This window comes from Gorilla gorilla, chromosome 9 (genome assembly GCF_029281585.2).
Source record: "Gorilla gorilla gorilla isolate KB3781 chromosome 9, NHGRI_mGorGor1-v2.1_pri, whole genome shotgun sequence".
In the NCBI taxonomy this organism is placed as follows: domain Eukaryota; kingdom Metazoa; phylum Chordata; class Mammalia; order Primates; family Hominidae; genus Gorilla; species Gorilla gorilla.
In genome coordinates this window covers 18,633,148-18,647,874 of record NC_073233.2, presented here as the reverse complement: position 1 = coordinate 18,647,874, position 14,727 = coordinate 18,633,148, and the positions used below count along the sequence as shown (strand labels likewise).

Below are 14,727 nucleotides of genomic sequence, written 5' to 3'. Positions count from 1 at the left end.
AGAAGCATTCACAAGCTCAGTGTTACTTCCTCGGCACCAACTGTGTGCCAGGAACTGTACTTTGCCTCAGTATTGGTCTTGTTATTTATCTGCAGAATATTCATGTTAGACCAGTTTTTAAGGCACACAAGGCTGGCAAAGATAAAACAGAGTGCCAGAATCTACCCAAGTCAAAGCAGCTAGCTTCTATAGTTCTATAGAGGCATTATTCCTGTTAAAACTCACAATGTCTGTAGGGGTTGTGGGCCAGTATTTGTAAGTTAGAGCCGGGTAATTGTGCAGAAAAGCCAAGTGCCGGCCATGGCCACAGAAGCTCAGCAATGACATGGCTGGGATTTGAACCCCAGCCCATCTAGCTCCAAGTCCTGTCCACTGTGCCCTCCATGCACCCATAGTAGCACAGAGCTGTGGGAATTCTCCAATGACTATGCCAAGGAATATTTCTACTGTTTCCCGGCTTGTATGTGAAAACCCGAGTGCAGTGGTAGGAACAACTCAGGTTAGAAGGCTGGGCTGTATCTTTTTGTGCTTTCCACCAATCACAAGACATTTTACACACTAAGTTCCTGCATTTAAAACCATGCTGTGCAATGAGAGCTTAGCTCCACGGTTCTCAAAGGGAGGTCCCTGGCCAACAGCATCAGCATCACCTGAGGACATACTAGCAATGCAAATTATCAGGGCCCTTCTTCAGACTCACTGAATCAGAAACCCTGGGGATAGGGCCAGCATGCTGTGCTTTAACAAGCTCTAGGTGATGCCAATTCATACTCAAGTGTGAGGCTGACTGGCTTATTTGAAGGGAGAGAAAGGAACAGGCACATGGCGACATATCAGCATTTACACAAGGCGTGCTGGGTAACCATAGGAACACCTTTATTACGGTTAAATAGGAAACAGGCATCAATGCAGAGGGCCCCCAGGAGAATCAGGAAGGTCACGACTGTCACTGTCTGAGGGCACTGTTGTGAAACAATGGCCAAAGGTGACAACCACAGCAAAGTTTAAAGGAAGTTCACTGAAACGTGGAAAAACACACTCAATGTCCTGCTCTCATTTGTATTGAGTGACTTAAGTACTTATTTTCTTGTTTTTTCAGGGGAAGGGAGAGTTGGAGGATTCTCAAAGCATTCAAAAGGACACCATATGCTGGCAGGAAATATTCAAGCTTTTAATGAAATAATGCAGTGGAGGTGAAACTGAGAGGGTTGTGCAGTGAGCACATACCCTCCAGGCCAGTGAGAAGTACAATCTTGCTCAGCAACTAATGCCATTCCTAGGAAATGATGTTAAAGGAATAATTTAACAGAAGCAGTGTTATCTGTAACAGTAAATAACTGGAAGGCCTAAATCAGAGGTCAGCAAGTGTGTGTGTGTGTGTGTGTGTGTGTGTGTGATGGACCAGCTAGGAAATATCTCTGGCCTGTGGGCCCTATGGTCTCTTTCATGACCTCTCATGGTGGAAGCAGCCATCAACAGTTATGTAAAGAAATGGATATGGCTGGGCGACAATCAGCTTTTATTTATGGATGCTGAAATTTGAATTTTTAATAAACTTCATGTGTCATAAAATAATTCTGATTGTTTTATTCAGCCTATATATAAAACCATTCTTAGCTCGAAGCCAGTATAGAACCATGTGGCTAGCCACAGTTTGCCAATCCCTGGTTTCAATGCTTAGGCAGTGACAATACATCAATTTGATGAGATATTCCACAGCCCCTAAAAGTCACCACCAGAAGGATGATGTTTGGAATGTGACACTGAATGAGAAAAGCTGACTAAAGAGTGTGGACACTGCGATTTAAGCTACAGTCACATAACAAGCAAGCACGCTGGTGGAAAATTACAGAAAAGGAGTAGGTAAGTCTGAAGACTATTCTCGTGTGGGGCGGTCAGATTGCGGATGATTTATTTTCCATATACAGATTTTATCTAACATTGTTGTTACATTGCTTTTCAAGGAGAAATCTGTGTTTTTAATCAGGTTAAAAAGAAAGGAAAAGTATCTGGAATCTACTTAATTGGAGACAGGTGACTCTTGCCCCTTTCCCCCACCCTGTTTTTCTCTGCCGTCCCTATTACCACCTGATGAGTCACTGGTTTGTGTATTGACTGTCTATTCTCGTAGAATATAAGCCCAGGAGGGACGGATTTTGTTTTGCTCACTGCTCATTCTCAAGCCCTAGAACAGCATCTGGCACATAGTAGGCATTCAATAAATATTGAGTGAATGAATCAATACCTCCTATCCTCTAGGCCCATGGCTGGGTGACAACTGGTGCCAGTACAGGTTATGTTCCTGGGCGTATCCAGATGTCCCTCTTGGGGAAGGGCAGTGCTGTATTGCACAAAATCACCTGGGAACCTTTAGGAACCATCCATAGGTGACTGGCTCCCTCCTTAGCATTCCCTAAATATCACGCTGACCTCAGGTGCGGTGCTGGCCACCTGCCTTAGGGTGGTTTATACAGATATCCCTTACTGGACAGGGAGCCACTGTGGGAAGGATTGTGTCCACCTCCACTTTTTACCCAACACTGAGTATTGGCATGTAATGAGCACTCAGCAAATGTCCACTATCTCCTTTCATGAACAACATCCAGAACATTCCCTCAAGAATCTCTCTTGTCCCAGAAGGAATCCTGTCTGTATTCACTATCCTAGGGAAAATCGTTGCTTCCACTCTATCAGAGTGAGTCCCTTGAGGCCCAAGAGCCCAGAAAGCCAGCACACGCCTCTGCACACTTTAGAAACTGCAAACTTTAGACCTTGGCCTGGTTGGGAGAAAGGTGAAGGTCCCACCTGTTTCTTCTTTAAGGTCCTGAAAAAATTTCTGATTGAAGATGAAAGCCACGCCACTAATCTCTTCCACCTTGGCTTCCGCTGTGCTGTTTCTGTTTATGAAGTTGGCAGTGATGGCAATCGCCAGCTTCCCACGGAATTCTTTTCTTCTGAACCCTGCATGAGGAGAAACGAAAAAGTGGGTCTATCTTCTGGATTTGGTGTGAAAACTGAAAATGATTATTGGGATAGCTGTTCCCAGATGCCTCCCAGGCCAGTGAAACCAGGATTCTGGATCTCTAGTGGACAGGAGTGGGCAGAAATACCGAGGTTTGCTCCCAAGGCTTTTAAAAGTTAGTGAGACTGTCCGTTTCTAAAATCTATAGGACCTGGTTAGGCTTCAATAAACAAAAGGAAAAGCGATCTTTCCCAACAGGCAGTCACAGGGTGTACCCTTTTAAGGATGTGTCAGGCATTGTTGCTAGATACACTCATGAGAGACCCACACGCACTTTGAATTTATAGGATTAAAACTACTCTGTTAGCATTTCTTATGGTGCCACCGCTCCTGACCCCCTTGAAAAGTAGATTACATTGAATTCCTGCAGGACAGGGATTTCAACAAATTTTCTTTGTATCTCCAAGTTTTTGGGTTGTATTATGTGCCTCTCCAACACACACACACACAAATTCATGTGTTGAAATCCTAACCCCAGTACCTCAGTATGTGACTCTATAGGAAATAGCGTCATTGCAGGTGTAATTAGCTAAGATGAGGTCATACTGGAGTAGGGTGGGACCCAGCTTACTCCAATATGACTGGTGTCCTTTGAAAAGAGGAAAATAGTGCACCAGTTCCCAGTAACTGGCATTTAGTACATCTACAATGCATGTATAAATGAATAAATGGAATTCTAGCTCTCATTCGTTTTTTGTTTTGTTTTGTTTTTCAGACAGGGTCTCGCTCTGTTGCCCAGGCTGGAAAGCAGTGGTGCCAATCATGGCTCACTGCAGCCTCGACCTCCCAGGGTCAAGCGATCCTCCCACCTCAGCCGGCAAGTAGCTGGGACAATATGCATGTGTCACCATGACTGCCTTATTTATTTTTTTTTAAGTGTTTGTGGAGACACAGTTTCATCATATTGCCCAGGCTTAGCGCTCTAATTCTTGTTTTCAATGATTTACATTAAAATTGCTCTTGAATGGCAGTGCTATGGAGGATCACAGCAGCTGGTGCAGGGTAAACGCCTGACAGCAATAACTGAAGCGCACCTTTAGAAATACCCTGTATAGCTGATGCACCTGAATGTGTGTTCTGAGCTGGGGAATCCAGGAGTGGCCAACCCCGAGACTCTTGTCTGTGAGGGACATTTGAGCTCCTGGCCCATCCCGTGGAACATGGACCATGCAGGGGGATCCAGGCCCTGAGTTCTGGGTTGGATGAAGGTTGCTAGGTGGAGGTTAAGAGGAGGGTGTTAAGTGAAAATGCTGAATAAACTGCATGCTGTTTGCAAGCAGTTGTGGTTTTCCTGCCCAGGTTGCCACCACTGGGCTGTTGTGCTGTCCAGCCCGCCGCCATTGGACCGTTTCTGTAGGGAAGCCGGGTCTCCTGTCCAACCCACTGCCACTGGACTCTCTCCCCTGTGAATCCCTAATAAAACCCCATGTCTATTTTGCTGGCTCTTGGTCTCTTCTTTGGCCTCTTGAACTTGGTATTTTTCCTATTGAGGTTAATAGGGGTTCCACACAACAGATGGCCACTTTTCAATAGTGTGTCTCCCTCCTAGTCCCCCATCTTGCTGTCATCTGACCTTTCCTGAGTGCCCCTGCCCCCAGGCATGCTGTGTACTTTGTGTAAAGCCAGGTGCCTGTCACACAGGTGCAGACCTCCAGACATAACCTTTCCTTAGCCACCTTTGGGAATGCCCCACACATCTGCTCACCATGTACTCCAGCCTCATGCTGATTCTCACTCATCTGTCAAAAATCCCTTTTAGTGACAACCTTGGGTTTTTTTTTTTTTTTTCTGAGATGGAGTCTTGCTCTGTCACCCAGCCTGGAGTGCAGTGGTGTGATCTTGGCTCACTGCAACCTCCACCTCCTGCGTTCAAGCAATTCTCCTGCCTCAGCCTCCCGAGCAGCTGGGACTACAGGTACGTGCCACCATGCCCGGCTAATTTTTTGTGTTTTTAGTAGAGACGGGGTTTCACCGTGTTAGCCAGGATGGTCTCAATCTCCTGACCTCAGGTGATCCACCCACCTCAGCCTCCCAAAGTGCTGGGATTACAGGTGTGAGCCACCACACCTGGCCAGCAACCTTGGGTTTCTATTCAATAGTCCTCTTTTAAGTTGTCCTTCATTAGACCTTTGTCAAAAGGGTCAGAAATGGCCATTATTGTCATCTAGCATTTCTTAGCTGGAGGTGATTTTGTTCCCAGGGGCCACTTGGCGATGTGTGGAGACATATTTGGTTGTCGCACCTGGGGGTGCTGCCAGTGTCTAGAGGGCCAGAGGCCAGGGATGCTGCTAAACACCCTACAATGCACAGGGCAGTCTCTGTGACAAAGAATGGTGTGGCCCCAAACGTCTGCAGTGTTTATACTAAGAAGCCCTGCTCTAGTTTACCCATTTGGCCTTGAGTGGCTCAAATGGCTCCATCACTCTCCACCCTTCTTTCCATGTTCAAGAAATGCCCAACTATACTCAAGCTGAAAATGGGTCCTGGATTCTCAAATATTCTAACTTACACTTTTACCAAGTGTAAAATTCCAACAGTACTACATCCAAGTTGGCAGCTTAAACATTCCCTGTCAGATATTGATGACCTATGGTTGGCGAGGTGGGTATGGAAAGGGAAAAGGGAGTGGCAAACAGCCCCAGTTATGTGGCAGATGGGAAAGTCCTGAGCCAGGCGGCCCACAGATCCTGAGTTTTCTAAGATTAGCCCTGTTCCAGGGAGCATGTCCCATCCTCAGAGTGACATATCCTCTCAGTCAGGCATCTGCAGCCTGTGGCTCTTGAGGGGCAGGCTCAAAAAGCAGAACTGCCCTATTTGGGGCCATGTTGTTTATCACCCATGGTCTCAATTTAGCATGGTTAATATCAATGAGTACAGCCTGTGGACGGATCAGTCTTGGTGTTGAGGTGGAGGGGACGGAAGCATTTTCTGGCAATGGGGTTTCTCTCACAAACTGACAGGATCTTACCCCATGAAAGATACTATGCTTCAGCTTTAGAACTCAGAGAAGTGTGGCCTTTGTATCTTGACAGTTTGGCAAGACATACCTGCCTGCCCAGCAGTGGGTGTGCTTAAAAGTTACAAAAAGAGGTGAGTTCCTCCTTCAAGTATAAATAATATTACACTTGAAAGTAAGCAAATACCATTAATAGTATTATAAAAATGTTTATCTTAGCTGAAGTAAGTATGAAAGTGCTCAGCACCATGGCTCACACACCAGGAGGTGCTCAATAATGGATGTTCATTTTTCCCCCATGACACTTTATCTTTATAAAGCATTTTCACATACCAGTCCTTTCCCAGCCTGCATAACAACACTTTGAAAGGGTTCTATGATCCACATCTTACAGTTGAGAAAACCGAGGTTCAGATGGAATGAGATGGCTGTCCCCTGAACTGCCCACCCCACAGGTGGATGGGCTGTTCTACCTCAAGAGGGACAGGATGGTCTGCCCTCCTATCAAGACCTCCATCCAGCTCTGGCACCTGCATCTTGCCCACTTTCTCCAACTCTTCCCCAATGTACCCTCTCCCATTCCCATCCCCCCATTCCCACACCAAGAAGAAGAGTCTTCACCTTCCAGGGTGTTCCTGCGGCCATCGGCACCAATGATGACGTCAAACTCAAACTCCGACAGAGAATGGTCTGTAGGGAGAAATTCTGCCCGCCAGCCAATTTCTACCAGGACAGAGAAATGAGATGAGTTGGCAGAGAGAGGTGGGAAGAGAATGATTATACCCCCCGTGTGGTGGCTATGAGAAATGGACAGTGCAGCCAGGTCTGTGTATCACAGAGAGAGCCTCCAGGGGAAAGGCTAGAGCAGTCCAGATTCACTCTCTAATCTGGTGTCCTCTGACCTGAGTGTCAGTTCAATCCAGGATGAAGTAAACCAGCAACACCAACTCCATGCCTGGTTTTGTTGGCCTCCGCTAGGAGTCTACCCTCAATGCTCCATAAACTACTCTCATTTGCACCTTATCATTCTCAACAAAGTCCACCATCTTCTCTTCACATTCTCCCACATCCTTCAGTGCCTCTCATTGCTAAACAGACCCAAAAGGATATGTAGGGTGTAAGGAAACCACTTTTAATTTCTATTGTATGCTCAAAATGTTCTGTTGTACACTACACTGTCTTTTATTTTAAAAAAAAATTCAGGTAAAGCCTGGATAATTAAGATTTAATGTCCACTAGAGGTCTGGAAAAGGTTAAGAGTACACAGTCTCTGAATGCCAAATAGTGAATGCTGTCCTGCTCCAAAAGCTAACTAAAGCCTCCCCTAAATTCTCAAATAACCTGGGCAGAGGACAGGAGAAATCAGAAATGTACCCTAAGCAGGAAACCACAAGGTCTCTGACACTAAGCTGGTCCCAAACTCAAAGCCCTTCCCAGGCAGTAGATACTTTTAATAATAAGTAAGATGCAGAGGCATCCTGAATAAACTCTCTGACCATGGTGTGTGTAAGGGATAAGAATTTAAACAAACATGCTAAAAGGAAAAAAGAGAAACATTATGATATGCCTATACGGGCAAATATCATAGTTTATAAATGATACCTCAACATGGTTAAGAGCATTATATACCAAACAACATCTTGAACCTTATTTCACAGTTGCTCTAGAAGCTTCACTTTACTGGATTTTAAAATGTACCATGGGTACAAGTACAACCACATCTATGTGTTAAACACACACACAGCTTGAAGAACACGTGAATGAACCTTACCAAACAACCAAATCTATGTCTTCTGTCCTATTTATTGATTAGATTTCCTTTGCCAAAGTAGCAACCCCTTGGGACAGGATAACCAAATAATAGGTTTAATGGCTTAATCATAAATCCCCTTGGAGCCAAACAGCAAACCTAAAGTCATAGCAATGGTAAATAAAAAAAAACAGTAAAATACCCTTCAGTGGCGTTATGCCAACCAGCTCCCAGTAAGAATAACTCCTACAGAAACACCCTTTGGAAGCAGCAAGTGGGATTTCTATTTTGTAGTATCTGCTTTCTAGGCAGAAAAGGGAAATTATACTGTACTTTGATTTTCTTGATCTTCAGGAGGCTCTAGAACCTTCACGAACTCCACATTCACATGGATTTCAACTCCCAGCATCAGGGCCACCTTGAATAGGATGAGCTGTAGTTGGCGAATACCTGTCAGGCAGGAAGGAGAGAGGAACTGTCACAGCAATGCCTGAACACCACCTATATGCAGAATGCTACATAATCACTGCCGCTCAGTGACCTTTGAGCACAGCAGTATACCAACAATGATCATTACTGAGCGGGATTATGCACCAAGAGCTCTGTGTTTTCTCATCTAACTCTTACAGTGGCCCTTTGGAATCGTTATTATTCTCATTCTGTAGATGAGAAATTGAGGCTTAACAAAGTTAAATGACTTGCTTAAGGCGACACAGAGCAAAGCTAGAACATGGACCCATATCTGTCTGATTTCTAGGCCCTGTTCTAGCTGCTAGATGATGCTGCAACAAGGGAAGCTCTGTCTTTCCAGCCTCCTTCCCCAGCTGGGCTCTGGGTTTGATGAAATGAAGAGTAAAGGGCCTCAGTGAAGACCGTGATCAGTGACTTATTACGTGGGGCCTATGCCTCAGCTCTTAGACATCCAGTGGTGAGGAGTGGGTAGGAAATTTTCCCCACAAAGCTGGGTCATGGTTCCCCATCTCTTACCCACACTTCAAAACACCCCCAGTGAGTGGAATCTCATTTCTGTTTTGTCTCCTGCCATTCAGCACAAATGGGTATGCCTCCAAATACTTTTCTGTAGAGTGAGAAGTTTTAAACTTTCTGTGGGCAATTCTGTATTTAGTGGGTTTGACTTACTTAGTATTTATTGAGCATCTATACTGTGGCAGGTGTCATGCTAGGCACAGGAGATACAGAACACACCTTCTAATGGAGGGAACAGAGGTAAACAGAATGGGGCAAGACATGGTGGTTGGGGGAGGGGGGTGGTGGTAGAACAGGGCCTTAGTGGGGGTCCTGGAAGCCAAGAGAGGAGGGACCAAGAATATCAAATCCCACAGAGAGAGGAAGGGCTGTGAAGGTGACAAGAGCCCAATGAACTTGGGGGTTTGGGAGCTTTTGGAGACACTGCTGAAAATCTCTTCAGCACACAGGTGGGGAAGACAGCAGACTGCGACGTTAGAAGGTTTGAATGGAAAGCATGGACCAAGTCTACGCCCTTCTTTCTAGAATAAATACCTTATGGCAAGGAAAGGTGGCAGGGCAACAACAGGGCTGGAGGGCTGGCATGAGGGGAGGAGCAGGAAGACTCAGTGATGGGGCAGGTAGAAAGGAAGGAAGGAAGCCAGAGGGATTGGAATTGGAAATGAGGCACAAGCTGTGATCTGGCATGAGACATGAGGAAGGAATGGGTGCTGGGGCAGCAGGGGAGAAAAGCGGGCCTAGACCAGGAACACAGGAGGGAGGCCATCTGCTAGGAATGAGGTCACCGTGCTGGAGGTTTGGAATGGCCACAGTGGGAACTGGAGGAGGAAGTTAACACAGACATGGAGAACTGCTGAGCAGTGCTGAGTATGATGGTGCAGCTGAGGCTAGAGATGTGGCTGGGGTGATCCAAAGCCAATCAGCTTAAAGAGCCCAATCCACCTCCTGCCATGAACCACCCTGCCAGGGGAGACCTGGCCTTTCCTTATAGTCCTGAGGTTCCTACTCAGTATGGTTCCAGCACACAGTAGGCGCTCAATAAATTCTCCTTGCCTCCTTTCTCACAAGTACTGGAGCTACCCTTGACAATGATCATTCTGACTGTCTCAATGTTATTTCTAGAGTCCCACCGGCACTACAGCACGCTGCAGGATTTCCAAGGACTAGGGGTTAAATGAAAGCCCCATCAATGAGGGCAGAGAAGGGCTCCTGGCCAGGAAGCCAGCCCAACCAGCCCAGGGCCCCACAAGCCATCCTGGTACCCAGCTCTGCCCCCCAAGAGAACTTGATGAGAAAGTGGTGCTCAATACAGTGGTTCTAAATTGGTAACCGACATACATTCTTCCATAGGTGGGAGAGCACATCTTGAAAGCTGACACTGCAGCTTTCTGAGTAAATCCAAATTTCCACTGGACTCCTGAAATTTTCTCATCTCAAAGTGTGAATAAACTCTGGGGGCACAGCTGGTAAATTCTCCTGTGTCTGAATAAATTATACCCTATGTGACTGATAATTCTCTCCAGTTGTTCCCGCCCAAGCCTCATTCCTTTTTCCCATCAATTCTTGTCCTCATAAGAACATGGCTCTCAGGGCCCTCCTCCCACCTACCCCTACAGAGAAAGCAGCTCTGGATTCTGAAGTCTGGGGACCATGGCTGCTTCTTGCTCACTGTACAGCATGGGATGCAATGTGTTTTCCTGAGCACTTACTATGTGCTAGGCATAGTGCTAAGCACATTACAAACTTGACCTCATTTAATCTTCTCAGCAATTCTAGGAGACAGAAATTAATCACACTTTACAGGAGATAAAATTGAGGCTTGCAGAGGGTAAGGGATTTGCCCCAAGCCAGACAGAAATGGAAGAGACATATTTTGGACCCAAATCTGTTCAAACTCTTGAGCTTTCCCCATAGTGTTAACCTCCCTTTCATGGGTCACTATTGCTATACAATCATCCCTGAGTATATGCTGGAGATTGGTTCCAGAACCCCTGAGTATGCCAAAATCCATGCATACTTAAGTTCTGCAGTTGGCCCTGTGGAATTCAAGTATACAAAAAGTCAGCTTTCTATATAGGTGGGTTTTACATCCTGCAGGTGTTTGGTTGAAAAAAACCATGTATAAGTGGACCCTTGCAGTTCAAACCTGTGTTGTTCAAGCGTCAACTGCATATAAAACAGCTAACGACCTCCCCACTGCAAAGCTGCAGGAAGGAAGTCTGCCTTTCCCAAAACCTGTCTGCACAGACCTAGCCCAGAGAGCTCCAGGCTTGAGGAACATCAGAGCAGAAGGGCCTCAGCACTCATCTCTCCCTATATAAGCATTCAGGGACGCCCAGGACCTGAAGTCCACATTCTCTATTTTCCTTCCTATTCTGGCTGAAGTCCCATCATGATGTTCTCTCTCTTTTTAAAGCTCATATTTTTAAAACTTTGGTATGGGATCCATCAGGAAACAAGGATCCAATTATTTCTTTCCTCTGCTCTAAAACCTGCCATGGCTCCCCAGCAACACCAGCACAATGCACAATGTCCAAACTCCTTTGTATGGAAGGTCTTGACTATCTGGCCCATTAATGGTTTTGTGTGGCCCCTTCCTCCAAATTCCTTTAGCAAGTGTGACTAACCCTATTGAAGCACATTACCACCAACAAAATCTCAATGCGCTCCATCAGGGTGCAGACTATGCTATTTACCTCTGCCTCTGTTTCTCTGTTTCACTCAATCATCCAACAGATGTTTATCAATCATCTGCTATGAGTCAAGCACTCTTTCATGTCCTGGAGATACTCTGGTGATTAAGGCATGCTGCAGTCCCTGACCTCATGGTGCTTACAGTCCACTGGGGGATAACCCAGGGCCCAGAACAAGGCACAAAGCAGGCCTTTTACTAGTTGTCTGTTAGTCTGATATATGGTGCCCCCAGGGACTAAGATGGAACAAGCTGGGGACTCCTAGACCTGGAGAGATATGTCCCACCCAGGGTCAGTCCCCTCCCTTCATGGGATATCACCATAGACTCCACTCACTGATATGGTCGATGGAGCCAGCACAGAACTTTCCATAGAACTTCTTGGCTCCCAGGCCCCGAAGGTCATGGATGGTGAAAGGCCAGAGGTGTAGCACGTTGTTCCGGGAGAAGGAGTCCCTCTTCTCCACCACGACCACTTTGGCTCCCAGGTAGGCAAGTTCAATGGCAGTGCGCAAGCCACAGGGTCCTCCCCCAACTATGAGACACTGCAGAGGTGAGAGAGGAGAGAGACTCTTGGTAACCTCTAGCATCACAGACACGAACCCCCAGTCAGCAGGAAAACTGAAGCGTAAATCCCACTCTTCCTGAACCAACCAGCAAGTGCAAGCTGTGTACCTGTTAGGGCCTGTCATTCATCCACCCAATGTACCTTACCTGTGGGCCTCCCACGCACCAGCCACTGCACCAAGCCCTGTGAGGAGTGCAGAGGTAAAGGGACTTGGCGAGGAGGCACAGTAAGATGCACATGAACTTCAGAGTCAAAGTGAACTGGGTTTAAGTCCCAGCTCCAGCATTTGACCACTTAGTTTCCTTATCTGTGTGGGTCTACTACTCTCCTCATAAGGTTATTGTAAATAAGATCACTTTTAAAAAGCATATGGTACATCTTTGTGGTCTTGAATTAGGTAATAGTGTCTTAGATATAACAGGAAAAGCACAAACAACTAAAGAAAAAAATTAATAAATGAGACTTCAAAATTAAAACTTGGTGCTTCCAAGACCACCATGAAGAAAGTGAAAAGACAACCACACAGAAGGGAGAAAATAGTTGCAAATCATATATCTGATATGGGACCTGTATCCAAAACATATAAAGGATGTTCACAACTCAATAATAAAAATACAAATAGCCCCACTAAAGACTGGGCAAAGGGATTTTAGTAGACCTTTCTTCAGAGAAGATATACAAATGGTCACTAAGTACATGAAAAGATGCTCAACCCCATTTGCCTTCAGGGAAATGCAAATTAAAGCCACAGGGAGAAATCACTTCACACCCACTAGGACAGCTGTGATAAAAAAGAGAACAGCAAGTGTGGTGAGGATATGGAAAAATTGAAACCCTCATACATTGCTGGTGGGAAAATAAATTGGTGCAGATACATGAAAACAGTGTGGCCATTCCTCCAAAAGTTAAACATAGAGGTTTAAACCACAGGAGCCAGCAATCCCACTCCTAGATATATATATCCAAGAGAAATGAAAACGTGTTCACACAAAATCCTGTATGTGAATGTTCATGGCGGCATCATTCACAATAGCCCCAAAGTAAAAGCAACCTAAATGGCCACCACTGATGAAGAAACCAAATGTGGTATATCCATACAATGGAATATTATTCAGCCATGAAAAGGAAAGAAATTCTAATACATGAATGAACCTTAAAAACACTGTGCTAAGTGAAAGAAACTAGATACCAAAGGACACATATTGTATTTTGTTTATATGAAATGTCCAGAATAGGCAAATCCATGAGACAAAAGTGGATTAGTGATTGCCAGGAAATGGGGGAGGGAGAATTGGGGAATGACCGCTAATGGATACAGGGTATATTTTTGGGAGGTTCTGGAATTAGATAATGGTGATGTTGCATAACTTTGTAAATATACTAAAACCACTGAATTGCGTACTATAAGAGGGTAAATGTGAATTATGTCATAATTTTAAAAAGTGCATGAGAAAAAAACATGGTACAGAGCTTGGCACGTACTGGTGTAAATGTTGTCATTCTTATTGCCTAGACCTAGGCCCTGTCTTCTAGGAATTCTCAGGCTAGGGATAAAATACCTAACTTATAAAATAAATAACTAGAACCTCTTGTGGCTGGTCTTTTTCTGGAGCCCAGACGGAAAAGCTAATCCTGCCTCGTAGGTTGGAAAAGATTTTCACAGACGAGAGTCTTTAAAATTATTACTTTAGCCTACATTTGTTGAACACTTACTGTGGGTTGAACGGTTTCAAGTGCTTTGTGTGTTTTAGCTCTTAATCCTCACAACAAATCTAAGGAACTATTATGGTGCCCCTTTCACAGATGGGGAAATTGAGGCACAAAGCAGCTGCTTAATTGGCTCATGCTTTTACAGATTGAAAGGGGGAGAGCTGGGATTCAAACCCAGGTAGTCTTATTCCAGAGCCCACCATGCTGGACTGCTTCTGGTTTGCCAGGAATAAAAAAGAAAAAAGAACATTTCAGCAGAGGTAACTGCCCTTTCAAAGAGAAAGAGAAAGAAGCTCAAGGTGGATGGAGAGAAGGATACTTTGGGAGAAGAGACGGGAAGGAGAGAAAAAGAGATGAGAGTTGGTCTGCAGCCAAATGGTAAAAGTCGTCTTCTTTTTTTTTTTTTTTTTTTTTTTTTTGAGACACAGTTTCACTCTTGTTGCCCAGGCTGGAGTGCAATGGCATGATTTTGGCTCACCGCAACCTCTGTCTCCTGGGTTCAAGTGCTTCTCCTGCCTCAGCCTCCTGAGTAGCTGGGATTACAGGCATGTGCCACCATGCCTGGCTAATTTTTTTGTATTTTTAGTAGAGATGGGGTTTTTGCATGTTGGTCAGGCTGGTCTTGAGCTCCCAACCTCAGGTGATCCGCCCGCCTTGGCCTCCCAGAGTGCTGGGATTACAGGCGTGAGCCACCGTGCCCGGCCGGTGGAAGTCTTAAGTGCCAAAGGCGTATTTTATGGCCTTGGTCCTGTTGGCATTTGGGACATGTGGGCAGAAGTGACAAAACAAGATTCTGTACAAGTCCCACGCTCGGTCCTCAACGGACACTGCATGCTGAAAAAGACAAGGATACTTCCCCACAATGACCTAGGATAGCTACATCGGGCAAAAGCCTTTTCATTCACAGAAAATCTTACGAGGAACATCAATACTGTCTAAAACCAGAGGAAAATGGCAACACTCTGGCTGAAAGAATCAGAGGAAACTCTTTCCTAAGGCAGGAGTTTGCCTGGGGGATCTGACTACCCCCAGCAAGGCGTCA

At 45.5% G+C, this 14,727-nt stretch overlaps 1 protein-coding gene across 22 annotated transcripts in view; it reads right to left on the bottom strand.

Annotated features, from left to right (window-relative positions):
* The window catches only part of MICAL2 (microtubule associated monooxygenase, calponin and LIM domain containing 2), a 254,029-nt gene that overhangs the window by 146,814 nt on the left and 92,488 nt on the right, over positions 1-14,727 (bottom strand). For all 22 annotated transcript variants that reach the window (XR_004069309.3, XR_004069312.3, XR_004069308.3 and 19 more), the window contains 4 exons: positions 11,745-11,952; positions 8,062-8,178; positions 6,600-6,701; positions 2,806-2,961 (listed from right to left, as the gene is read on the bottom strand). Coding sequence is in view for 15 of the 22 variants with exons in the window: in XM_055356264.2 (XP_055212239.1) it covers positions 2,806-2,961; positions 6,600-6,701; positions 8,062-8,178; positions 11,745-11,952 (583 nt within the window). In the remaining 7 variants the exon portion in view is untranslated. The remainder of the gene's footprint in view (positions 1-2,805; positions 2,962-6,599; positions 6,702-8,061; positions 8,179-11,744; positions 11,953-14,727) is intronic.